The following is a 26,728-nucleotide window of genomic DNA, read 5'->3' as shown; positions in this document are numbered from 1 at the left end:
CGTTCCGTCGGGCTCGCAATTAATTCGAGTAGTCCCGTTGAATTATAGTAATTGCGAGCAACAAGTTAAAGTTCACGCACGTGCGTCCACGTGCGTTAGACTGTCGTGCATGGCCTTCTCTAAATATCGAGGTCGAAAGGCCCCTCGCTTTCCATCTTTGTAACCCGCGGACGTCCCGAGAGCGAACCCGACCGGCGATAAACATCTTTTCGAGCGTTGTAATTATACAGTTATGCTCACACATCGTTATTACGCAATCCGTCGAATCCCCCCAAGACCCGAGCTGCGGTCGGCGATTATTCGCGCGAAACAGCTCGGTCCCGATGAAATTTCCATCCAATAAAGACAATACCGAAGCCGCGATATTTCCCGCGATCCCCTCCGATTTCGCGCTCTTGACATCGATGCTTAATTTAAGCGTCTCGAAATGAAGCGAACCGCAATTATACGCAATCACGTAGCTTATTATGCGACGAATCGACGAACGGTCTATGACGAATCGCAGAACGAGTTACGGTCGTCGCGAACGGCAAAGTTCACGCGTGCGTGTGTCACAAGTCGAGGTGCGAACCGCTCGCTCGCTCACTCGTTCGTTTCGCTAACGAGGTCGTCGGGTCGCCCGAAAGAAGAAGACCACGCGAGGGAGAAGTGGACCGGGCTGCGCCTAATATCGCAAGAACACGCGATGCACGAAACCGAGATTTTGCATACAATCGCGAAGCGTTTTGGCGAGGGTCGCGCACCAGCGACGCCGGTCAAGGAATCGAACGCCGGACCGGACGCGTCCTGTCGCTAAAATCGCGATCACGCTGAGACGCGCTGTCGCCGATCGGCCGGTCGTTGCGACGCCTTTTGCGCAACGATCGCTATTGTATGCCGACGACAGCGTTGACGCGAGCCTGTTCGCTCGCGAGTGCACTCGCAATTAGAAAAGTGGAAGATCGCTCGCTGGGATTCGCGAGAGCGACGCGCGAGCGACGCTTGGAAATTGCGCGCGAACGAAAATTGCGACGACGTGATTGCTTAATGACGGAATGACGGTTTTCCCGCGTGCTTCGTACCGTAACTCGCGCCGACTTTTCCCTCAAATTATGGAAACGGATTTCTCCCACCTGCGTTGAAATTATCCGAGATTTTTTCACGCACAGAGTATACGTTCCGATTGGAGTACCCGAAGTTGTCCCAAAATTAGTTATCCCACTACGACGTTGATTGAGAATCCCATTCTTATCCCAAATATAAGACGAAGCCTCTTTGCTGTGATTGGCCGTGCGCTGCCGCGTCCGACTGTCATCGCCAGAGTCGCGTGGCAGTTTAACCGAACATCAAATTAGGAAATTGAACTTTCACAATCCACAATAGGTGTAGTAGTTACAAAGAGCTTTTAGTTCTTTATTCTAATCAATAAAATGTAATTTAAAAAAAAGGCAAAAGTTTCTCCTGCTGCCAAAAATCGCTTAAATCTTAGAAATTGCGACGTCTAGTAATGATGGAAAGTTTTTTTGCTAGAAATTACTTACTACAACTTTCTGCTTAGAATAAAATGCGAAAAGCTTATTACACCTATTATAGAGACCAGAAGAAATCTTTGGGAAAATGTTGAGGATGACCAAATATCTATTTCTATATATCACTTAAACTCGTATGCTTGAAAATACTTTTAAACAGAATCTGCATAGATTTTCAACTAGAATCTATGATTATTTTGAGAAATCAGGTTGAATCTCAATTAAATCCCAAGAAATTTTCTATGCGCGGGCATTTGTCAGTCATGGTGTTACGTTTCGCCTCGCACATTTCTCACAGTTGCTCCTCGTCCCAACTGCTTCCGTCAATATCGTAATCGACAATAATATGAATATTTTATCTGACCCATATCGCGATTTATCTCTACTATCAAGCTCTAAAGATATTCTAAAGATTGAGGGACAGCGAATTGACGGTAAATCGTACGGGATGATTAAGGTGTTCGTTTGCAACGTGATCATTGTGATTCTCATGAAAGATAAATCTCGACGATGACAGTCAGACCACGAGTCCCCTGGCATGAATTCCTTTCGCCGCTCGTCATCTATAACGGAAAGAAAGGAAGGGCAGAGAGCGCGAAGAAAGGAGAAGCTTCGAATGCCAGTTACGACTACGCTTCGTTTGAGCGATTTATCCGGGTAGTCGCGATGGAAACGATCCCTCTAATAAGCACCTCGTCATCTGCCAATGATCGTACTGTACACCGTGACATCATCGACATGATGTATCGCGCGCTTGACAAATCGCCGGCCGAGGAACGAGAGATGCGACTACACCCTCCACGCTGATCAATCAGGGAGACCTTGAAGCTTTCGACCCGCGGTGAAAGGCGGAACAGGAGGGCGGCACTCTGACGCAGAAGAGGAGACTTAATTGTGCCGAGCACAATGAGGCGAGATCGATAAGAGGAAAACGAAAGACCAGAGGACGAAGACTTATGGAGGAAAGATCCGCTTGATACGGCGCGCGAACGTTGCGATCGTTGCAGAAACGAGGACTGACGAAGACTGATGCCGCGAAGGAGAACCGGCGAATCGAGACTACTCGTGCGTTCTCACGCTTACGACATTCCCGAAAATCCGGCTGTAAAATCCGAAAGAGAAACGCATATGCGGAGTCTAATAAAAATGTTAAGCGACTTGCGGATGGCGTCACTCCAAATACGGGCGTCCACGCGTTAGTCATGCACGAAGACGACGATCTAATGAAATCGAGTCGAAGAAAGTCCCGCCCGCTCGGGGGGAGGAAGTACTCGTCAATCAAGTAACCTTTCAGTACGACAAACTGGTCCCTATCTCTCGTTCTCTCGCAAATCTCGTTCGCTCGCTCCCTCGCCTGCTCGGAAGACGGCGCACGAAGCGCGGCGCGGATCGGCGCGAATTGCGCGCTTTTGACCGCGTTCGATCCCCGGGCGAACAAACGGCGTCAATCGGGACCGAGATGTCCCCTCTATCGCCGGTGAGAAAGCATAGAACATTTCTTGGGATCTAGTTGGGACTGAACAAAATATGTACGAAACATTTTAAGTATTTACACCTTGCAAGTACACACGCGCTACGCGTGTTTTATCAAGTGTACACAGTAAACATTTTTGTGAAAACGGCCCACTAAAATATTTGTATTACTTAAACATGGGAAATGTGTTAAAAAAATACAAAATATAATGTTAAATTATAAAATATTCACCTTGTTATTCACCGTGTTATTAACAGAAAATTTCGTTACTGTGTAGTAACATTAAAAATATAACCCAATTTATTAAACTCCTGATCTGATATTCGATCAAACTATCGTTCTACTCTAGCGATAACAGTTGCATGAAGCAAGTCACAACGCACAGCCAATCGCAGTAAAGAAGCTTCATCTCAAGTTTGGAATGAGAATGCTTGTTTCAGCGGTAGAAGCAGCTTAATAAATGCTTTATGAATATTACTTTTGATTGGTACACTCTCCGAAACCTATGAAAGATCTAAAAGAATACTCCAATCATAGACAGTAATTATAAAACGCTTAGTAAGTTACTTTTTCTATTGAACGCAAGCAGTGAGATTACCAATTGAGTGGAATAACCTACTTTGGGACAATTTTGGATATTTAGATCGGAATTTATGTTATATATGAGATAATTTGAGAAAATCTCTATACGAGGAGCAGTTCGTCTTGCACGAACCTCCGATTCTCCCTTCGATCACGAGGTCTCATCCCGGATGGCTCCAGATCTCTGGAGCCTGGTCGCCTCGGGGTGTACGAGAGTTACTTGAACCCGGCCTGACCTTTCTGGTTTTATTAGCCACGTCGGCTTAGGTATGCCTCGTCATCTCGCCGAAGAGGCTCGGAGAAGCTCACAAAGACGCGCGCGCCGTGGAGGCGCATATCTCCGGGGTCCTCCCAGGCGAGCATCCTATCCGAGAATTATGCAAACCGATCCGCGCCTCGCAGCTCTCCGCCCGGCCGAGAGATCGCCCGCCACAGCCGCCGCCGCTAACGCCGCCTCTTCGCTCGAGATGAGTTGATATGAGCAAGAGACACGCCGTTGCTCGGCTACTTCGGCTACCTGGCGAGCGCGACGCGAGATGGATTCGATTCTGTTTCGAAATTCCGACCTTTCGATGCCTCTCGACGCTCGTTCGGACGACTTGCGAGCGCAGAAAATACGAAAAGTCATAATTATTACGAGCGTCATATTGATGACGCTCAATATCGACATTCAAAGACAACTGTGGAGCTTAAATTTAATGCCGTATTATACGGATTGATTTATAAAAGATACGAAGATCCACCGTTCACCGTTTTCATATTCGAATGGTTTCGCTACTTGCCGATTTTTGATGACTCAATATTATAAAATAAGCAAACCTTTTAAAACGGGTTTTATCTTTAGAAACGCATAAATATACACACGTGGTTTGTAATGTGTATTTTAAATTTTTATTTTATTATTATATATAATCTTGCCGCTTCCCCCTGAAAAAAAATCAATATGAATTCGAGACTCATTCATATTCTCATGCATAAAAATAACAATATATAATTTTATACTAAGATAACTTTTATATGAATAAATTCTATCTAGTTCTTAAAGATATATTTATGTTATTCAAGTATAATTTTCGTGAATTGAGAGGAAAATATCTCAGAAAGAATGGTATCTAAAAACTAAGAATTAAAACTAATATCAATTTGAAGTTCCTTCTTTCTAATATTTTTTCCTCTTAATTCATGAAAATTATTCTTCAATAACAAAAATATGATATTTTTAAGTTTTATCTTCATATAAGATTGTTTATTCCTGCTTATACATGAGAGTATAAATCTTGAATCGATACTAATTTTTTCCGTGTAGGCAAAAGCTTATCCAGGCACATTCGTTTTCGGCGCAACCTGCGAACGATAGCATGGCAGAGGGAGCGCAGCAGGAAACCGTCCCTCATCCTTTCGAAAGCCACCGTGGACCCTTGCCGGTCGTTCCAAGGCCCGTAAAATGTCTGACGGTAAGAGAGAACCTTGGCAGAGTATCATTCGTATGAATCGAACATAATAACGGCCAAGGAATGTGGTTGAGGATCCGCGCATACAATCACGAAGTAATCGAAGAAGCAGAAGATTATTATGGCAAGTGACGACTCTTTGTGTGCCCGACGTTGCAATTTCATCGTCGATAAAGGATAATCCATGCGATTACGCCCGGATTCGCTACCCCAGGGGCGATCGGATCCGAGTGAATACGCGCGGAGCCGCGACGCCAGATCGGCCTTCGCGATTACCAGCGATTATCTTATTTGATATATTAATTATAATGCGCAAGAGCCAGGGGACGCGTGAATTTTTGCAGATTTCACTAGGGCCTGCTCGGCTCACAGAGCGCGTCGAGCGCGTTGATGACGAAAGAACAAAGCGCTCGAGAGACTCCCGTGGCGACGAGCGCTTAATGAAAATTGCGAATACCACTTACTCGACGACATTTCGTAGGTACGCGTTATTTACTATACAATGTACGTATGCACCGGCCAGCTAGGTAGGTAGGTAGGCAGTTTGGTAGGTTGCTAGGTAGTCAGGTAGGTAGACTGAGCGAGGAAATTGCTGGTAAGCGCCGAGTTTACCTTACGTGCCGCATTAACTCGGGAAGTAGAGTTTATCGCGTATGCGCGCATTACATCGCAACAACGTCGCATTAGCTCGGACACTAAGGACCAGGTTGAATCCACATACACCGGCCGCATAATCTGGACTCGGGGATTCCTGAATTCTACCGTTCCTTTCCTGCCTGCGATATTATGCATTGCGTAAGGGTCGGCGAACGCTGGCGAGTTACCTGTTTTAGTATACCGGTACTTTGCATACGCGCGACGAGAAGGCGGACGGTGATAATTATTAAAGCCTAGGTTGATTTATCGTTATTTTATTTGCGGAATCATCGGTGTGTTCATCGCGTGGGTGCTTGAACCGAGTAATCTCCCGAATGTATAAATATAAAATTAATTGCACGTCACAGAGCGCGTATATAGATCGCCACGTGATATGATTACTCAGTAAAGAATTTTGTGTTAAATTTAATCTATAAAAAATTACTCTTTCCAAAAGAAAGGTAAAAAAGGAGCCAAGTGCACCAAATAACCGTAAATAATTTGAAAAAAATATTAAAGACTTGTACAAAAAAGCACTTGCCTTTTTTAAAAAAAAATATATAGATCATTAACATAATAAAAAAAGGCATTCTGTTGAATATCGATTCTATATAAAATATTGAGATAACAAACACAATATGTTAAATTAACATACGGCTATGTTAAAAATTTAGCACAAAAATTTTAATAAAGACCGATTTCAACAAGTATAAAATATTCTTTATTGTGTATAATCCGTAAGTTTCCTCCGTGAATTACCTGAATATCTCCTCACCGTAAAGATCAGACGGAATGTTTATGAATTATCAATTAGTAACGGGTGACGGAAAATGTGAGTCAGCGTGCGTCTGTCGGATTGTTATTATCGTAAATTCGGACGACGCGACGGGGCTCATCAGCGCACCTCAGCGAGCTCTCGCTGTGTAATTTATGGATCGATTAACGTCCCTGCTTCGTCGCGTGACGATGCCGAATACGGTGAACGCTAAACTCCGGTTACTCGGCGCGACCGCCGATGACATAAGTTTTGACATTTACACCGCTCGACCTGCCATCGGGACAGGACGGATCGGTAAGTAACGACGCGCTTTTCAACGTCACTCGGACGATAATCGACCATGGAAAATGATGAATAGCCGTTTTCCGTGGCGGCATGTCACTCACTCGTGCCGTTTCACGCACGCAGAAATGAAGCGCGGCTACGTTCGCATTGCGGATTATCTCGAGAGATGTGCGCTGCGTTCGTCTTGAAGCTTAAGGATATACTCTGAGCGAACGAGCAAAGAACGAGAACAGCGAATGCGAATTTTCGTTATTTACAATTTGGAAAATGTACGGAAAAAAGGATTAGCTCCCAGCTAAGAACCAACTATCCATATAATACAACTGAACTTTAGTTATCAGACTTAGTTTCTAATTATAGGGGCTAATTTTTATGACTATAGTTGTACGCGGAAAAAAATGAGCTTTCACAGCTAAAAAGCTAGGCCTGATAACTGATAACTTTCGTTAATGCGCGCATCGATTCGCTGCCAGCTGGCGAGGATTCTCGCGTGTGCACCGACTCGAGTCGCGAATTCTCTCTCTTTCGCGGATCGCACGGTCCCGCCACCCGCTCGGGATATTGCGACTCCGCGAGCGATTATGCGCGCGTGTGCGCGTATACGGGGATGGAAGCGTTCTGGGAGTGGTCGCGTCGCAGGAGAACGCAATTATTTGCACGCGACGAGCGTAAGAAAAATTCGAGACTATCGCGCGAAAATAGGACGATTCGTGGCGGTAGCGGAGGTGGAGGAGGATGAATCGGTTGAAAAGAGAAAGAGAGAGAGAGAAGAGAGAGAGAAAGAGAGGGAGAGAGAGAGAGAGAGAGGCCGAGCTTAACGAAAGGATCTCTTTCTCTATATATGTGTGTCCGCGATTAATTTATCTGCTGGAAAGAATCGCTTCAATTATAATTCCGCCGCGATGTTCGTAATTTTTCATTCCCAGAGTACAAATCCCTGGGAGATAACAGATCTCGCTGCACACATGAGACCGTCCCATTATATCCACTCGAGTAAATGAGAAATAAATTAAATTTAATTCCTCTGCGAAATTATTATAATGATGTGGGATATGTTCCCAGCGATCGATCGCCCACGCAAGATGCCGCCATTTCCAACGTTTCGACGGACTTACCATACCGAAGATTCCCCGAGGTCGCGGGCGCGAGAATGTAAAAAATCCGGCCGCTCCGATTTTACTTCGTTTTCGCGCGAGGCGCAGCAACAGCCTTTACGTAACGCTCCCGATACACGTGACGAAATCGGGTGCATGAATGAGTATCCTATGGGGCATTGTTTCTGATTTGTCCATTTTACAGTTGCGTTAGACGCCGGCGGACGCCGACGTCGGGGATTCGCCGCCGGTAAGCGTGTGTGCGCGTGAATCGACAGGTGGATGCGCTTGTTAAATGCCTTCAAAGCTATCGGAGATCACAATGCGACGCGATCGTACAATCACGCTGCTGGCGGGAGACGCAAGATACAAGACAAATGAAAATGAGCCGCTGCTCGCTTGCGGCGCGCCCGTTCGATTGCGAATTAACACTCGTCGTCGTGATCATAGTCATCATCGTCGTCATTGGTCAATATTGTCAACGCCCGTGTAGGATTCCGTGCGCGTGCGAATTACCGGCGTATCCCGCATCTCCTTAATGCAAATGCGAACAATACCGGCCATTATGAGCAGCATAGCATTTGAATTTATTGGGAGTCGCAGATGGCATCGGGAGAAAACGTCAGTCCCGCCTGTGTTTCCCATTTACATTTATACATACGAATACGCTCGTGCGTTCCGGAGCATATTTTTTGCCGATCGCGCGATTCTTCCGCGCGATCGGCAGAAAATAAATTCAGCCGATTTGCAAGGATCGCGCGCGCACTGTCCCACTTCATTCTTTCACATGGAAAATATTAGTATCAATTCAAAACTCATATTCTCATATATAGACAAAAATATATCTTATGTGAAGATAAACTTGTTTACATTACGAAATTCTATGTAGTTCCACTAAAAATATCATATTTTTGTTATTAAAAAACAAACGTAATAAAATTCCGTGGATAAAGAACGATATTTTTAAACTAAGAATTGTAGCAGTTCGAAAATATCGTTCTTTCCAATATTTTTCCTCTCAATTCATGAAATTTATTCTTGAATAACAAGAATATGGCATTTTTAGTGAAATTATACCGAATTTCTTCAGGTGAACAAGTCTTACCTTCACATAAGATTGTATATGTTTCCTTACATATGAAAACATAAATCTTGAGTTGATACGCAGAAAAAAATATTAGTCTTAAATCAAAAATAGATATTCTCATATATAAGCGAGAATATTATAATCTTTTAAAAAAACATTTACATACGAGAATATTTCTATTCTTGATTGAAGATTATTTTTTTCTGTGCACTAATTTTTTTTCCGTGTGTGACAATCTGTATAATTTCCCTCCGATAAACAGGTCAGGCCGGAGGTGCTGGCCACGGACACGTGCGGACGTATCCTTGTGAAAAAGAAATCGGCATGCAAATCGAGCGCGAGTCCCGCTGATAAAATACAATTCTCTCGTTCGCGAGCGTCCGCGTAACCACCTCGAGAAAAACATACGAGGTGTCGTCCTCGCCGGGGCCATTAACGCGCCAAGTTGCATATTTATCACCCGATATCATCGCCCGCGTACAATGACACCCACTGCCCGTATCTCCGGGCGAAGATGCGTTAACGAACGACTCTATTAAATCGAAACAGTAGCCGCGTGGGCATTCGTGCGCGCCGACTATGTGTGCCAACTAATTGGCTCACGCGGCTGAACCGAACGATCGGTGGTGGCGGTGGCATGTCGCCACGTTCGGATCACGTAAGGAGCAACCTGAAGAGACGACGACGAGGATGCACGGGGTTGGCACGGGGTGGGGCGAGATTACGAGGGCGACGAGGATCCCCCGGGCAGGGGGGAGGACGACACGAGAAGAGAAAATGCTCCTCTCCCCTGGCGCGCGAGAGCGAGCGGGCGACTCTGTACAGAAACCCGGGAGAATGGGAAGGGAAGATCTTCTTGGGCGTCTTCATATAAATGCCGGCGGTGCTCGCAGCACGGGATCACAGATTCGATCTCGTTCAAATCGACAGCCGCACCGAACCGCCGACAAACGTCGTCGTCATCGTCATGCAGTACTTAGTGAGTGATTCATCTCCGACGAGGCCGACACCTCTGGATATCGAGACCGTTCTCGCCGATCGTCCGTCGCGCTGCTGTACCGCGTGTTCTCCCTTATTTTCGCCGACACCGGGGAACGACACTTCGCGGTCGCTCTCGCCGAAGTGACTGCAGCGATTACGGAGCGCAAATTGCGCGACGATACACTCGGTATTCGGGAAATCGCGCGACGAATCGGTGAACGTTCGCATCGGCGAACTTACATCTCGCAGTTGTGTCACGCGCCGGTCGCGCACTTTTCGCGCGAAAATCCTATCTCGGCGCGGCAGGATTTCACGATCGCGGATATGGCGTAAAGAGCACACGATGGGAAAGTGGAGGCATTTGTACGAACGCCGAAATAACGGGTTTCTTGTTTCAACAGGTGTTGGGGAATGTGACATCTTCAAATGTTACCGGTTAAGCGCGGGCTCCCAGTTCGATTCTAGCAGCGTGAGATCCCGATTCGAAATTTTGGTTTTACGTTAAGTCTACTTGGTTCTACGTTAAATTCTCAAGTGGAGAAAACGGAAATAAATAACTTCTCATTTGTAACATCAAACTCATCTAATGTAGAATTAGAATTTCAACTCGGGATACGCCGGTACAGTCGGCCGAAATGGTTCATTCTGCTCGTCGAGCTCGCGAATTAAAATTATTATTTATAAATTTTATAAACGTAATAAAATCCGTTGACGAGACCTCGCCTCTGGTTTTCAATCGCGAACGTGTCGAAAGAGATATCCGCGAAGAATGTTCTCGCGTTGGTTGGTCGCATAAAAGTATCGACGTGGTTGCAGATCTTGGCATTAGCCCTCTTCGGCTGCGCTTATGGACAATTCGGACCGTTCCGCGGCTTTCCCAACCAAAATGCGTACAGACCGACGCCGAGGCCCTTCCAGCCGCAGCCATCGGTGCAGCCGTACCAGCCGCAGTACACGTATGAATTTTACGAGAAGAACCGACCGTTAAAACTTCAACCGCTCAGCGCGTGCTTAATTAAAAAAAGATTTAATTAAGAGAACGTTAATTGAAATAATTTAAGGAGCAGTATCGGAGAAATAATATTTGAGGAGAAAGTTTATATGTGACCAAATTATAAAATGTTAACGTACAATCGCGCGAGAAAGTTGACAAATCTGAAATAAGTACTCGCGCACGGAAAAAAAAAGTTTGGTTGAATTTACTAGACAGAATAAACTAAACGCATTTTGGTTTAAGAAAATAATTTCTGGTTATAAGAACCAAATTCGGGTCGTAAGAACCAAAAATTCGGTTTCCTTCAGCTGAATGCGTTTGGTTTGTTCATTGTCTGGTGAATTCAAGCAAACATTTGTCCACACGCAAATAACGATTTTGTGCGTTTCTTGAAAGAGTACCGTTAAATAATTATAGATACGCCAGACTGTCGTTTGTTACAGTTATTTTTTGCCATGGTTACCGTCTATCTAGCTAATTATTATTTAGCATTGAAATTAACATAGATAGGCGAAGATAATTACGCATAATTGCAACAGTTTCCTCCTTATACAAATTAATACCGTTCAAAATCCAAGGCTGCGCGGAAACGATACGGCTTTGAGTTTTTGTCCGCAGATCACCGGGAAAGCCATTCATAGCCATTCGAAGCCAGCAGAAGGACTCGTCGCCGGATGGATCTTACAGCTTCAGTTATGAAACTGAGAATGGAATTTCCGTCTCCGAAAACGGATATCCTCAAGTCGGTCCTCAGGGTCAAACAGAGGTAATAATCGCGTATTGATGTGCCATATGATTTCGTAAATTTGATCGTAAAAGCCTGAAAACTTATACTTATAACTCAAATTAGATGATAATTATTTTCACATTTAAACTCGGCCGTAGGAATATAAATGTATATTCAATTATAATCGATCTTGAAGAAGCAGAACGGATAAAAGCACCGAAATGTAAGAAAAATTCTATTAAGATTCCGGACTTTATAAAATTGAGATGTAAGTATCCAAGGAGATTTTCTGAGGTCCTCGAGTCTTCTTTTTCTAAAGTCCATAAATTTCATTTGAAGACTTAAAGATTTGAAAAAAATTTTCATTTATACTTTAATATCCATTAAGAATCCCCTGTGAGATTCTTTTCTGCGTTTCAATTCTTCTAATCATCCGTTCCTTCATCAATCGCCTCGCAGGTGGTCCAAGGCAGATACTCGTACCCCGCGCCCGACGGCACCCCCATCACCGTTGAGTACACGGCCGACGAGAACGGTTTCCACGCGCAGGGTGCTCATATCCCGACGCCGCCGCCCATCCCAGAGGCCATCCGAAGGGCGCTCGCGGCGAATCCACCCGGTCCCGACGATTCCAAGTACGACCAACCGCAGCCCTTCCAACAAAGATTCGGACCGTCGTATAACGCCATCAGTCCCTTCCGGAGATTCTAGTTTCGCCGTGGCACCCACCTCGATCGTATAAAAACTCCCTCCCCTTTCCCCCGTGAAATATGCACCGAAGACCAGCGCACAGCCGGACGAATCCATCGGAGGGAGGCTTGGCCAAGTATCGACCGACTGTTACGGATCACCTTCGCTCGGTCTCTAACCGGAAGTGATACGTGTACATATAGGACACAGTACGACGGGCAACAACAACAACAACAACGAATATCGGAAACCCCTACAGCAACATAACTGTCGTTACGCAATAAATCAGTATATATATTGTTTCTACTTGTACCTGTGTCTTCTTTCACCTTCTCCCCCGTCCCTTTCGATTAGCGCTCGTCGAGAAGAACTTTGTTTTCAATTTCGCCGATTTCTGATTTCTTTTATCAGCGAGCGACACTCACGTTTGATCGTTAAGCATAATTTCGCGCTGCACGAATTCGAAAAATTACCCGGCGAATCGCGAGTTCGATCGTCTTATCCTCGAAGACGTCTCTCACGGAGGCACCTTCGAAGAGTCGTATGCGTATTACGAATATTTCGCCCACACTGAAAAACGAGTTTTGTCCGATCTATCTGACTAATGGAAAATTAAATGCGTTTCAATTAAAAGAAACGAAATCTCGGAAAATTTATAGGAATCGAATTTGTCTCGTGAGAACTAGAAATTGTTATTCCGTCAACCAAAACGCGTTTGTTCATTATCGTGGTTTGTTCATTATCAAGTAGATCCAATCAAAATCATTTCTCAGTGCGATCTTTCTTTTTTTTTTTTTACAGCGAATCGCACGTTCCGTTCGTTCGGTGGTGTTGCGTTCCCACGAAAAAGTGACACGGATGGCACGTAATAACGATGAGACCGACGAGGTAAGTTCCGGCGAGAGAAAGAGAGAGAGCAAGAAAGAACGCTTTAATGTCAATCTCCACCCACGCTCGTGAGTGGCATATTGCGTAAATATTTTTTCGTTCGACGCGCGCCTGACTGGGACCCGGGATTTATCAAGACCCGGTCCAGTTTTAAGTAATGCAGCTTTGGAGCTTCGCTCTTTTCACCGAGACTGCCTGACCTGACACGGTGACATACATCAGCGCCGCGAAAATGCCAGTTTTACCGGCATGTAACGTCGTTGCATCATCCGACGCGAGGAACGGCACGCTTATTCCTCCTTATGCAGCCGTCGCCGTCGCTCGACGGCTCTGTAATTCACCATGGAATCTGGAGCCTAATACACGTAATTAATTGTGACACGCGATTACATGCCTCGAGGAGGGACTACCGCGGTCTGCCTATAATTTAAAGCTGAGTGTACACTGAGCGAACGAACAAGAAGCGAACAACAAATACAAATTCTCGTTTTTACGATTTGGAAGATGTGTACGTCATGATGAGGGGAGATTGTTTCGAATCGGTTTGCCCATAAGGTGAGTATCATAGAAAGTTCATGCGCGATTAGAAGTGAGTATATATTACACATTATTTTCTACGACTATATCAAACGGAAGACAAAACGAAATAGTGAAAAATTTGAAAATTTGTGTACAATGTCTCTATATTAATTTTTAATATCACAGTAATTTTTCATTAAAATCCTAAATGTGGTTTAGAAGAAATTAAAAATAAAAGTGAAAAATAGGACATTATATAATCTTAGCGAAAACATGTAAAAAGTGTCATCTTCGAATGTCTCAGCTTCCGAATGGTCAATCATTTCCTAATTTTACAGACGTATACTTGATAGTATTTTCATCGATATGCAGTTAAGATTTAAAAGAATTCTTGAGAAAATGGTTTGACTAGTCGCCTTAAGGTTGAGCGCGCCCGCGCAAACAACGTGCAATGCGCGCGATGCATTTTATCAATGAACGTGAAAATACCGTCGTTAAAGATCGCCTTATTTCGATTCTCGACTCCTCCTCCTCCACCTGTACACCTCCGCGCGAATTACTAGTTGACGCAGCGAGGCTTATCGTAATGAAGTGCAATTAAGCGCACTACGGCGCTTGTTTGCGGCGCGGACACGCTCGTAAAATTCACGTCGTGAATCGTCGGCTTCGAATATCGTGGGTCGAGATGAGACTGCTACACGGGACGAACTTGCAATTACCTTTACGATCGCAGGAGAAGGCGTCATGTGAAGTTCAGCTGCCGCGAACGTAGCTGAAAAATTTACCGCGGCGGAATCAGCTAAAACACGCTCTCGTCGAGCCTTTCACGCCGTGCGCGTGTTCGCGCGCATATTCGTGTATTCGTCTTCATTGAAGACCTGTGTCTTCAACGTAGGGTCAACGTTATTCTCACGTTTCGGATCTCAACTCGCGGCTCGAAGCGATGAACGACCCACGCGGACGGAAATTACTGCAATGATTAATGGGAAACATCGAACCCCGCGTGCGCGTTCGCTTGTGTAAAAATGATCCGTACAAAACTCACCTGTTTTAAAAAGAAAGTAGAAAAAAGCGCCTTCGTAACAAACAAATCTAACAAAATCTAATGAGACCCAATTTAATTATTTAATTTAATTTAACGAAAGCTAATCACATTTGAGAGCATTTTGTTATATTACTTAATTATAGTAAAAATATCGAACTTCAATCTTATCTTGTAGATTCCCTCTCGTACGTTTTAAAAGTATCCTAAACGTTTCCCAGGAGACAAGATAATAAACGTGTATAACAAGTGTCGCGGCGTGATTCCCTGAGTAAATTTCATGAATTAATTTATTGTGCCTGAGCGCGCAGAACGTTATCGGTAGCCGGTCGAAAATCTACTCGCGGCGCAGAGGCTCGCGATAACGAGGCTACGGGTACCCTGACCTCTCTAATATGCAACGCGAGAGGAGGATGAGAGAGCGCGGCGCGGTTGAAGTTCGCGTGCACCACGCCTGCAGCGAGCGCTTTGAAGGTGCTTTTACAACGCGCCGGCAACGGCGAATGGATGGATTCGCATGGTGTTGCTGAATATACGCGAGTTACCGACGTCTAAAGGAATGTGTTCCCTGTTCCTCGATACATTGTCTCGGTGCTTGGATCATTTATTCTTCATTTCTTTACTACCATTTCTCTCGAATACCGATTCTTCGTCTTTCACAAGAGGAAGAAGGGAACGAAGAAATGCAAAAGTATTCCGGCGGACTTTTCTACTTGACCCGGCTAATCGCCCGCGAGATTCCCAGTTGCCGAAGGGAGCCCGTTCGCGGCGAGCGCACCTTTAAATGAATCACGGAGCGAGAACACAGGGTGGGACGGGTGCAAGTGAAAGTATTGTACGCACATCTCGGCCTCTTTCGTTATTTCGCATTCTTCCACGCATCAATCCGGTCAAGGACCGACCGACAGACCCATCGATCGATCGACCGACCGACCGTCTGGTACATGCAGCATATGCAACTTGGGCGGTTCTACGCTTCCTTCGAAAGGTTTCGACCGACACCGATGAAACGGCTTCGTCGCGGCTGGGATGCATCGGGATGCGGCAGGGAGAATGTCTGAGCAAGAAGCGAGAGGAAACGCACCCCTGAGCTTTACCAAGCGTGACCAAGAGCGCGATCCGTTAGTGAGCGCAACAAGAATGCAAACGTCTAAAGTAGCGTCTTTATAACTGCACTGCTGAAATGGTGCAATAAGTTAGAGTGAGACAAAATATACTTGTCTCATTCTGACTTATTGCATCAGTTCAGCAATGCAGCTATGAAGAACAGACCGATTGATTTTATGATGTCTTGTGCTATTCAAGTAACGAGCGTATTAAATCAATGCGTACTCTCAAAAATATATCTAATAGAAGACTATATAATAGTTGGGAGAACGATCTCCCTCGATAATGTCTCTAACGTACTTTGAAAAGATCTCTTCTGTTTTAGTCGTATCTCGAGGTGCAACACGAACGGTCGCCCGGCGCACTACGTGCGCCGTCATGTTTTTGTCGGAATGATATGTATAAAATATAAATTTGTCGCGTTCTCTCTTACGATATTTGTGACACGTGACAATTTCCTCTGCGCTATTCGTGAGAAATCATGTAAATCGTAAATTTTGTTGTCGAGATACGATCGGACGAGATATCGGAAATTAGGTTATTAATAAACATATATCGTGTTTACTTCGGTGATAATACATATACAGAATATCGGGAATAATTCACGTAACATCAGAATGTTAATACAAGTTAACTGCCTAGATCAAACTACACAATCTCTTGGTTAAGTCTTGGTTAACAATAATGTCCAGAGGAAAATATATCCAAATGGATAAGGTTACGTTGCTTCATGGTCATTTTGATTAGATGATGATATTTTGTAAAAATCAGACGCACCTTGAAGTCGCAATGAGCACGCTCCTCGGAAAGTTCAACGTCTCCTTACGTAATAATATCAGCACTCGCGAGTATATATATTACGTAAAATTATATAATACACACGAGAGTAATGATTAATTCAACTTTTCTTACGCGACGAATTATTAACTAATAATACAAAAATGGCGCTTACTCCTTCTTCCTGATTGGCTGCGTTCCGAAAATCCAACACTGAGCGAGCGCATTCCGTTATCAGAATATTCTTCTAAATGTATCGTAATCTCTGAAAATTTCAATGATCCGACGATGGTTCCGACGAAAATAAAACAATTAGTGATTATCGCTTTTAATTAAAGTTTACTTTTACACAACTATTTATTAATCGAATGGAATAATTAACCGGATTGCCTGGCGTCACCTAGCGGGATTGGTTAGAAACTTGCTTAACCATGGTTCGAATTTTGGCTAAAAGCCGTTAAAGGGTCTAAAACATTTGTTGAACCCCTTATTTTGATTGGTTCCAAAGTCATTCGCTACGAGCCGCCACTTCCTTTTATGAGAAATTGAATACGTGATATGACTCAACAACTGATCAGACAAATATTTATTTTTCAAGTAAAAATTATAGAGATTTTTTCTTCCCAAGTAGATGAAAAAAAAATCTCAATAAAATCTATTAACACGCAAATTAAAGGGAAAATTCCACCCTCTTAAACCGTTTAAATCTCTTCCAGTCTTGGTTCTATTTACGATCGTGCACTTCTCATCTCTACTTTTCACTGTTAATTTCGCTTGTAATCGAGGTGAAACATAACCTCACTTCACACAGAGGCAAGAACGTCGAGCTTCACGAGTAGTGAGCGAATTAAAGAGTGCGGAGTGAATAACTAAGACGATTTAATAAGTGCAAATATGCCGGATCATTTAGGAGAAGATATGCGAAAGGTGAAGAACGAGGAGGAGAAAGAAGAGAAGGAGATTAAATGTGAGTTTTCTCGTTTGACGTCTCCCTTGGTCGTAACGTCACTGTGTATTCATGCTCTCTAAAGTTTCTTCTCTGAATTTTCAGCATTGGATGAAGGCGACATCGCCTTGCTGAAGACCTACGTGAGTTCAGGCAGTTGCTATTAAAGATATTGTAACGTAAATCTGACACTTGACAGATGGAGTGCTGATTCAGTGGACAAGTGTCACGTCATGTCTCATTGCCTTTGTTCTTATTCTTTTTTCTCCATATTAAACATTATTATATTCATATACCATTATACTTACACGCTCAAGCATTATTTATTTATTTACCTGTGAACATATCTTATACCTTGTATATGTTTTTCAGCAATAATAGTGAAGGAATGACTATTTTTGTTTGGTTATAGGGCCAAGGACAATACACGAAGTGTATCAAGGCTGTCGAGGAGGATACTCAAACGATCATCAAGCGTGTAAATGATTTAACTGGGATCAAAGAATCGGACACCGGCTTGGCACCACCGGCGCTGTGGGACTTGGCGGCAGATAAGCAGACTCTACAGAATGAACAACCCCTTCAAGTGGCACGTTGCACCAAGATCATAAACGCGGATTCCGACGATCCAAAGTACATAATAAACGTCAAGCAATTTGCAAAGTTCGTGGTCGACCTAGCGGATTCTGTGGCACCCACTGACATAGAAGAAGGCATGAGGGTAGGAGTGGATCGTAACAAGTACCAAATTCATATACCGTTACCGTCTAAGATCGACCCTACCGTGACAATGATGCAAGTGGAGGAGAAACCTGACGTCACCTACAGTGACGTCGGTGGTTGCAAGGAACAGATCGAGAAGTTACGAGAAGTCGTCGAAACGCCGCTGTTACACGTTAGTATATACACAATAACAAATTTTGTTGTATTTAAAGCGGTTCACCTGAAATTTCCTGTCCTTTAATATTAATATTAAGATGTAAACATATGGTAACACCCCGTGTTAAATTGAGACCAAATTTCCTTGGACCGATTTTAACACAAAATCTTTCACCGTGTGCAATCCTGCGACTCTAACAGCATTGTTCTTCAAACAAAACGTCGGAAGGAGCATAATGTGAGGGATTAATTACAGCCGGAGAAATTCGTCAATTTGGGCATCGAGCCGCCGAAAGGAGTTCTGCTGTTTGGACCACCGGGTACGGGGAAGACACTCTGCGCCAGAGCGGTGGCTAACAGGACGGACGCCTGTTTCATACGTGTGATTGGTTCAGAGTTAGTGCAGAAATACGTCGGCGAGGTAAGTCAAGCGTATCGGAATTCGACTGAGATACTTTACTCGGACTTCACGCGGTTGTAACATGAACTTCCACCTAAACAGGGCGCTCGAATGGTCAGGGAATTGTTCGAAATGGCGCGAAGTAAAAAGGCGTGTCTGATATTCTTCGACGAGATCGATGCGATCGGCGGTGCACGTTTCGACGATGGCGCGGGCGGCGATAACGAAGTGCAAAGGACCATGCTCGAGTTGATCAATCAGTTGGACGGGTGAGCGTTTTTATTCACGGCCGTCAAGGTCGACTGAAAGTCGCAATTCGCGATATCTCCACCGTCACCGTTCATTTGACGTTTCAGTTTCGACCCGCGCGGCAACATAAAGGTCCTGATGGCGACGAACAGGCCGGACACACTGGACCCCGCGCTGATGCGACCGGGCCGTCTCGACAGGAAGATCGAGTTCGGCCTGCCGGACCTCGAGGGCCGCACGCACATCTTCAAGATTCACGCGCGCTCGATGAGCGTCGAGAGGGACATCCGATTCGAGCTGCTCGCGCGACTTTGCCCGAACAGCACCGGCGCCGAGATCCGTTCCGTCTGCACCGAGGCGGGTATGTTCGCGATTCGCGCGCGCCGCAAGGTCGCCACGGAGAAGGACTTCCTCGAGGCGGTCAACAAGGTCATCAAGTCGTACGCCAAGTTCTCCGCGACGCCCAAGTACATGACCTACAATTAGAGCGCGTCGCGCGACCTTTTCGGTTCGCTTTGATAAGTTGTCATTAGATAAGACTTAAGTGTAATTATTTCTATCGGCCGGAAGAGAGATAAATCAGAAAGCAATCGTGTTCTTGGACAGAATAAATGATTTTTGTTCGTCTGATGCTAAACTGCGATACAAGCTTTTCGCGTCGCTCAAAGTAGCGGCTCGATCTCTCCTATGCGCTCACGCTCTCGAATTTCACGTTGATGGGTGCGTCTGGTTTGTTGATCAAAAAGGTCCTCGCGTCGAGGGTGCCGCCGTGCCAAGTGAAACGTAGGTTCCTGCAAATCTGCGGCAACATCATACAATCGCTCGCGAGATCATTCACGTGATGGGGATTAATGATATCCTTACACTCAGGTTCATATGTTGATGAAAAATCCGAAATCGTGTGGAAATCAATGCTCGATTCGATATTTGTGATAAAATTTCATCACGATATCTAGAAGTTATTATGTACATGTTGAGATGATTTAATCGTTATCAAGTTTATGTCGGATACTTTCCATTTAGTGATACACAAGTATCATCTATCTTTGTTACTCATTGAATATAGAGTAAAGACAAAATGATACTTGTGTCGACTTGTGTCATAAAATGGAAAGCCATCATCATGTCCACATCAAGTCGATATCTTAAGTCTGTTCTTTTTTGCTGGCTACATTAACTTGTACTAGTTATCTTCTCCTCCCTTTATATCACATAGATAGTTAGATATCGACTATTCATCAATATATTATCAAAATATATCGATCCTCCTTTACGATAAAAAATCTAGTAATTATCAAGTCGAGTCCGAAAAATCAATCATCGATATCGAAACGATCATTGACTTATGAATCCGGACAGTCTACGCGGATTCCCCAAGTACTTACTCGAAGTAGGAAAACTTGAACGGTTTGCTCCGCGAAGCGTCTCGCAATGCAAGATCGCGTCCCGTGGCCAAACGGCAACATCAGATACGGGTGCACGCTCTCTTTCATCGTTCCGTCTTTCGATCGCAGCCACCGTTCCGGCACGAAGGAGTTCGGCTCACTGAAGTATCCCGGTAGTCGGCATGTCACCTGGTTTTGCGTCACGACCACAGTCTAAAACCACGGGATTCAACGGGATTCTCAATGCCGGTCCTGTGCTCTATTTTAGATATGAATTAGCGAGAGAGCGAGCGATAATAAATTTAATTACGCCTCGGGGCACGTGATATCCGTTGAGAACCACGTCGACGTGCAGGATACGGCCAATCCCGATGGCAACGGGATTCAAGCGAAACGTTTCCTTGATCACGGCTTTCGTGTACGTGGCGTTGTTCAAGATCTCCGGCGTTATCGGCGAGTCGGGAGCCGCCAGCAAAGCCGTAGCCTCGCGTCTTAGCTTATCTTGCAAATGGGGATTGCTCGCAAGATGGTATAGAGCAAACGATGTGGTGTACGTCGTCTGAAATAATGAGAGAGAAGTGGTATGTCGGGCAAAGTTCGGCCAATTGCATATCAACGCGATTGGCCGAGCGCCACACGCTCAAATATTTTTCCAGAACACTTACAGTATCTATACCGGCGAGCAACAGATCGCACGACATACCAACAACATCTTTGAGATCTAACGTCTCGTTTTGCAAGTATTCTTCGAGGAGAGACATTTTGCGGTGTGTCGACGTATTCTGACTTCTCTGCGACAATATTTGCAGCGTTACCCTGTCGTATCAACGGTATTTATACACACACAGTTTCGTTGTCGAAGAAAGAATTATAAAAGATAGATTTATAATTGGAAGGAAGCGGAATTAAATACAGAGTGAGTATGAATAATAATTGCCGTTTGAAATATTATGAATAAATTTGAAATGGATAGTTGTAAATATCCCAGATTTTGTGACCGTTTCACAGAAAAAAGATGTAATGCCTGTTTTAAGGGCGAAGGTCACATTGTTACAGATTACTATAGAATTCGTATTATTTCTACTGGATGTAGTGCGATATTCAAAACAAATATACCATGCCATTTAAAAAATTCAAGGTCACCATAATATCTCAAAAAATACAAAACATAAGAAAAATGAAATGCTTCTATTCGATGACTCTCATCGAATCGGACATATCTCGCATGAAATATATTTTCCTTGACATCAGTAAATAGTAAGTCACTTGAGATAGCAATTATTTTTGACTCATTCTGTATATGGAAGATTACGAATAAGACTAATTCCATCTAATGGAGTTAATAAATTAAATACGATTTGGCTAATAACTAAAATAAAATTCAGAGCTATGCGTCCTCTCACTCTTCCATGTAATTCTGCGATTTGCATAACTTCTTGTATAATGGTGTCTCCCAAAATCGCCAAAGTCTCAGACCGTTATCTAATCTTAGAATAACACTGTTTGTTTCAAAGGCCGCATCGATAAGCCTTGAACTTCTCGAATTGAGATGTCTCTCCGTCTCAGAAAAACTATTCATTCTTACGTCGAAGAGAATGAGACAGGTCACTAAAAAAAGCATGAATCTCGTGTAATAAAGTGATAAAGTGTCGAAAATAACATTTGCACGTGAAACGCTCCCAACGTAGAAAGCAGTGCGGTTTTGCGATCGAAATGTTTACATTCGAGAAAGAGACGAGAAAGAAACGGCAGAAGATCGTCGGTCTGATCCTCCCGGTGCTGCTGGCAGAACTTTACGAATTCTTGAATCACGACGTCGGTATCCTCCAGATATTCGGTCACGCTGCGGGGTTTGCTGAGAATTTTTTGAAATTCCTTACGCAGCCTCCACCAGTCTATGCCGTTTCTACGAGAAAAAAATAAGGTTTCTGTTGGCGCATTTTTCATCTGTTAGACCTGTTACATAATAATAATAAGTTATATATCGCTATCGGATATTATAACATTTCAACACAATCAAGATTACGTATCAATGATGTCTCAGGTGTTAATAACATGTCATTGATACGACAGACGTTGACGTTTTTAATATATTATCATATTTACCAGGGCAGCTAATAAGAGAACTCATTTTCGACAAATAAATTCATATGTAAAGTATAATTAATTATATCTACTAAATTATAGTCAATAAAGAGCCAGTAAATTGAGCGATAAAAGATACATATTAAATCACATTTATATACTATATTTTTAATATTTCAATTATTACACAAAAAATGATAGAATCAAATAAATGCAATTAACTATTTTCTACCTCTTATATAAATCAATACTTATCAATATATTTTATATATTTTTTTTAATAGCTTGTAGTAGATACTTGAACGCAATAATATATATAAATTTATTAAATTATAAATGAAATATAATTATAAATATCTATTAATGAAATGTAAATGATTTTGGTAATGATTTTAAATTTCAATCTTTCTGTCCAGTAAATATTTTCTAAAATTCAATTCTGATTTTCTCACAGTATTATGAATTGAATACTTGTTGCAATTGTTTCAACACATACAAATAAATATTTATTTATACGAAGGAGATATCATTTTACGTATAATCAATTATATTTCTCTATTTCTAATAAATATTCGCCAAGAAGATTAGAACTTAATTATTTTATTTGGTTCAATTAAATATTATTGAATGGTAGCACCTTTTTTCAGTGCATAAAAAAAAGTTCGATTAAATAATTATTACGGTATTCCTTAGCAAATATATTTACCTCGATCAAGTAGTATTTATTTGAGTACTCAAGTAAAGTATTTTCCAAGTAAATTATCCAAATAAAATATTTACCTGATCCAAGTAAAATTTATTTAATTTCTAGCACTATTTGTACGCAATTATGCCTTTATATAATCAATAAAAATCGGTCAAGGGGCCCGAGGAAGAAGCGATTTTATCGACAAATAAGATGATCTCACTTTTAATTATACAAATGTAATCATGAATGAACAATTCGACGCGGCTAATTCAGATTCTGAGGTACGATTGTATGCGGACCACGAGGAGAATCCTTACGTGGGTAGAAGCCCGCCGGTGTTGTACATGTCACTTCGGTCTTTCCGATATTTATAAAGAGCCAAGTGTGACCTTCTCTCGGGGTATCGGCCCACTTCGGCCTGAAAGATAGTCGCGATGTCTTCCGGCCGGAACACCCAGATTGTTGGCACGCCGGGTACTATTTCCTCTTTAACCAAGAACCCATAACGCCTCAGTTTCGCTAAACCGGACGTGTGCAACTTGTTGAAGCTGTACTCGCCTGTAATATCGAAACGCCCGAAATGAAGCTTGTTTATTCGATATCGGACCACTCGAGATCGGTGGTGATGAGTTGTCGCCATTGTCGCAAATAGAATTTTCCCGCGAATTTGACGCACAATCGAACCTCCACGAGACACTAACTACGTTTACCGCATGACGATTTAAAACCGATCCAGCAACCCCCGCAATCCACATTTACGTGAACAACATAAAACCGATTCAATAGTTTCCGCTGGTGCGACTATCGGTGTTACATGTCGTATACAATTTCGTTATAATTACGTGTGCGTCAACACTGCGTGTGACATGTAGCGCCAGTAGTTGCAGTGTCGAGATTTATCACATTGGTTTTAGTCGTGCAAACTTGGATTACGGTTGGTTACTAATCAGATTTTAGGCTGTAAACGTAGCCACTGTTCTTACCAATGAAAGGGAGATATTTGTAAAGCGTGCCGATAACGGGGAAGGATTTCGGTCCCGGGATATCCTCGAAGGGTTTCACATCTTTCGTCTCGACGCGTCCCGAATTAGCTGAGCACGAGCGAACGAGAAATCTCTTCGTTGATTCTATTCTCGTTTTCCACATCGCTTCACTCACGAGCACATCACACGTTGTTCGTTAAAGTTACGTATATTTGCGCGGAGAATGCTATCAAGAGGCTTTCCCTTGCAGGCAAGAATGCCGGAGACAAACGCGCGGATCTCCACAAGGTCTTTCTCGATCTCGACTTTTCTACTTCTCGTTCCTCGCCTTTCTGCTTTTCTTTCGTCCGCACGTTCGATCCCGCCGCTCTAAATCGTTAGCATAAATTTGATTCTACGACGATAAAGGCCGCATAATACACCGTCCCCTGCCTACAGCATTTGAAGAAACATGAGCACGAGCTGACGAATGTTATTAAACTGCAAACGTAGCTATTTCGATCCTTCGACGCTCGTTATTCAAACGTAATATCATCCGTGTGCGGTGTAAGGATCTCTTAGGTGTCTAAAATATCGCTGGTGCTTATGTAGCAAAATGTATCCCGCGACAGCATCGTCTACTCGCGTTTGACATGAAAATTCTTACTTGAAGGTGAAATCAACGGGAATGTAAGTAAATGATATTTCATCAGATGATAAATCAGTTAAATCATTCGTCCGATCCGGTATCTTCCGATATCCTCAGGCACAAGCCGGGTCAAAAAATCAATCGATCGATAAAATATTCACACCGCGTGTAACGCGCGGAAAATCGCGTGCATAGATCGCGTTGTAGATCGATTCTCGCCCGTAGTTTAATTTATTTTACAGCATTATGTAACATTATTGTATCTCGCCCGGAAATAACATTAGAGAATAAGAGAAATCCTAAGCAAAGTTAGTTTAGTTAATATGCGCACGGAGCGGATAACGCGTTCGGTTTTCCCATGGAAACTTTGTTACCTGACCGCAGCCGAGCGATCTGCCGTGTTTGTGCATTGCAGTGCGCTCGAAAGATTCCCCGCTCGCGATACTGGTTCCCGTCCTAATGGCTTCTTTTTATTTCAATTTTGTTGGAACGATGCAGCTCGTCGCATCGCCAGTATCGGCGCTCGGGATCTCGGTACCCCGAAGTTCCGAGCGGATCGACGAGTTTCGTCCGCGGCGAAATGACAATTCGTAGCGAAGCGCGTCTATCTCGCCGGCGATCGTCTAACGCGGGAAGGAAAAATGGCCCTCTGAGCGTACGAAGCCATCTCATTGATATTTTATTTTACCAGAATATGGTGCAATGATGTTTGCTCAATAAATAGGAGGGATATTTTTAACGGACATGCGATAATATAGCGGATAGAGAAAAATATCACTTGACAAAAGCCACATTTCCAGCTCATTCCAGTTTATGAAAACGCGCGGACGTGAATTACTCGATCTGTTTTTCTGTGTTTTTAGCTACACTGCCGAACTAGTGGAATAAGTTAGAGCGAGACAAAATATACTTGTCTCACTCTAACTTATTGCGCCGGTTTAGCAACGCAACTAAAAAGAACAGACCAGTTATAGTGGGGATATTATCCGTTATTTCTATACTTTCACCGTGTCCTACTTCTTACCACATCCGAGAAATATACACAAATTACATAAGTTAATGATCAGTGACAACGGAATATATAAAGTACTGCATACTCTTAACAATAGCTCCGAGTAATAATCCTGCGTTTTTTACTTTGTTATTTGTTGCTCGTTTTTTACTGTTTTAATAAAGTTTCACTTATTACCGCCCAAAAATAATATATTATATAATATGAAAAGAGAATAGTATATTAATATTAATATAAAAACTTTTTAAAAAATAGTATTTTAATATATAACACGACATAATAAAAAAATTTGTCGAAATGATTGAATAGAAATTAACCCGACAAGAGAACGTGGACTCTACTTAAATATAAAATAAATTTAAATAGCAAGCAAGCAGGAAAAATTCTTTATGGAAGTGCAATCGTTGTTGACTTGTTTCTATTTAGAATTTAAAATTTGGGTCTCATTGTGTTCTTGCAGATAATGTTCCAGTAATATTAACCCTTTCGCGGCGGAGTGCTCTGGAAAGAGTTGCGCTCTAAGCAGCCGATGCCAGATCGACCGCGCGGACCAAATACGCGAGTCGTTCCGAACGCAGTGTGTATAATATATTTGACTCAGTGTGTATATAATATTTGACTATGTAAAAAAAACCTTTGCACAAGAAGCGTATGCTGCTAGCACGTCAAAAACAACTTAATGGACATTAATGGCAGTTGTTGATAACAAACGAACAGCGCCTTCGTACGAAAAGAGCGGTTCCGGATGGGCGCCATCTGGCGCTGTTCGTTCACCGCGGGTAAATTTGCCTGAGCGCCGAACGGCGCTGTTCGCCGCGAAAGGGTTAAAAAATAAAGGAAAAAATTAAATGAG

At 43.2% G+C, this 26,728-nt stretch overlaps 4 protein-coding genes across 4 annotated transcripts in view; 2 read left to right on the top strand and 2 right to left on the bottom strand.

Moving 5' to 3' along the window:
- The window catches only part of LOC106751617 (sphingomyelin phosphodiesterase), an 89,105-nt gene extending 72,360 nt beyond the window's left edge, over positions 1-16,745 (bottom strand). Inside the window, exon 1 of the mRNA XM_014632574.1 lies at positions 16,621-16,745. The gene's annotated coding sequence lies outside the window, so the exon portion shown is untranslated. The remainder of the gene's footprint in view (positions 1-16,620) is intronic.
- Positions 9,770-12,554, top strand: LOC106751618 (endocuticle structural glycoprotein SgAbd-2-like). The gene is made up of 4 exons (XM_014632577.1): positions 9,770-9,874; positions 10,693-10,832; positions 11,489-11,636; positions 12,057-12,554. Exons 1-4 carry the CDS (start codon positions 9,770-9,772, stop codon positions 12,306-12,308), a joined length of 645 nt encoding a protein of 214 aa, XP_014488063.1. The 3' UTR covers positions 12,309-12,554.
- Positions 16,746-17,177: 432 nt separating the features above from the next.
- LOC106751623 (26S protease regulatory subunit 7) lies at positions 17,178-19,731 on the top strand. Its single transcript, XM_014632581.1, has 6 exons — positions 17,178-17,587; positions 17,672-17,709; positions 17,979-18,461; positions 18,702-18,866; positions 18,948-19,114; positions 19,202-19,731. Exons 1-6 carry the CDS (start codon positions 17,515-17,517, stop codon positions 19,578-19,580), a joined length of 1,305 nt encoding a protein of 434 aa, XP_014488067.1. The 5' UTR covers positions 17,178-17,514; the 3' UTR covers positions 19,581-19,731.
- A 37-nt stretch (positions 19,732-19,768) lies between these two features.
- On the bottom strand, positions 19,769-24,176 carry LOC106751622 (cytochrome P450 302a1, mitochondrial). Its single transcript, XM_014632580.1, has 7 exons — positions 23,570-24,176; positions 22,201-22,385; positions 21,883-22,087; positions 21,145-21,295; positions 20,790-21,038; positions 20,480-20,692; positions 19,769-19,893 (listed from the first exon to the last, which is right to left on the bottom strand). The coding sequence occupies exons 1-7, from the start codon at positions 23,890-23,892 to the stop codon at positions 19,780-19,782; spliced, it is 1,440 nt and encodes a 479-aa protein (XP_014488066.1). The 5' UTR covers positions 23,893-24,176; the 3' UTR covers positions 19,769-19,779.
- Between the last annotated feature and the right edge of the window lie 2,552 nt (positions 24,177-26,728).

This window comes from Dinoponera quadriceps, unplaced genomic scaffold, assembly GCF_001313825.1.
Source record: "Dinoponera quadriceps isolate SergipeBrazil2010 unplaced genomic scaffold, ASM131382v1 scaffold386, whole genome shotgun sequence".
In the NCBI taxonomy this organism is placed as follows: Eukaryota; Metazoa; Arthropoda; class Insecta; order Hymenoptera; family Formicidae; genus Dinoponera; species Dinoponera quadriceps.
Note: the sequence above shows the minus strand (reverse complement) of the source record. Positions and strands in the feature narration are given on the sequence as shown.

What these genes read in the sequence shown, in the direction of transcription:
- LOC106751618 (XM_014632577.1), top strand. Translation starts at nt 9,770, where the DNA reads ATGCCGGCGGTGCTCGCAGCACGGGATCACAGATTCGATCTCGTTCAA. An exon ending in TCATCGTCATGCAGTACTTA is followed by an intron (nt 9,875 to 10,692) that starts GTGAGTGATTCA and finishes ACGTGGTTGCAG; the next exon opens with ATCTTGGCATTAGCCCTCTT. An exon ending in CCGTACCAGCCGCAGTACAC is followed by an intron (nt 10,833 to 11,488) that starts GTATGAATTTTA and finishes TTTTGTCCGCAG; the next exon opens with ATCACCGGGAAAGCCATTCA.
- LOC106751622 (XM_014632580.1), bottom strand. Translation starts at nt 23,892, where the DNA reads ATGGCGACAACTCATCACCACCGATCTCGAGTGGTCCGATATCGAATA. An exon ending in GATATCACGTGCCCCGAGGC is followed by an intron (nt 20,693 to 20,789) that starts GTAATTAAATTT and finishes CCGTGGTTTTAG; the next exon opens with ACTGTGGTCGTGACGCAAAA. An exon ending in TTCAAGTTTTCCTACTTCGA is followed by an intron (nt 19,894 to 20,479) that starts GTAAGTACTTGG and finishes ATGTTGCCGCAG; the next exon opens with ATTTGCAGGAACCTACGTTT.
- LOC106751623 (XM_014632581.1), top strand. Translation starts at nt 17,515, where the DNA reads ATGCCGGATCATTTAGGAGAAGATATGCGAAAGGTGAAGAACGAGGAG. An exon ending in TGCAGAAATACGTCGGCGAG is followed by an intron (nt 18,867 to 18,947) that starts GTAAGTCAAGCG and finishes CCACCTAAACAG; the next exon opens with GGCGCTCGAATGGTCAGGGA. An exon ending in TTGATCAATCAGTTGGACGG is followed by an intron (nt 19,115 to 19,201) that starts GTGAGCGTTTTT and finishes TTGACGTTTCAG; the next exon opens with TTTCGACCCGCGCGGCAACA.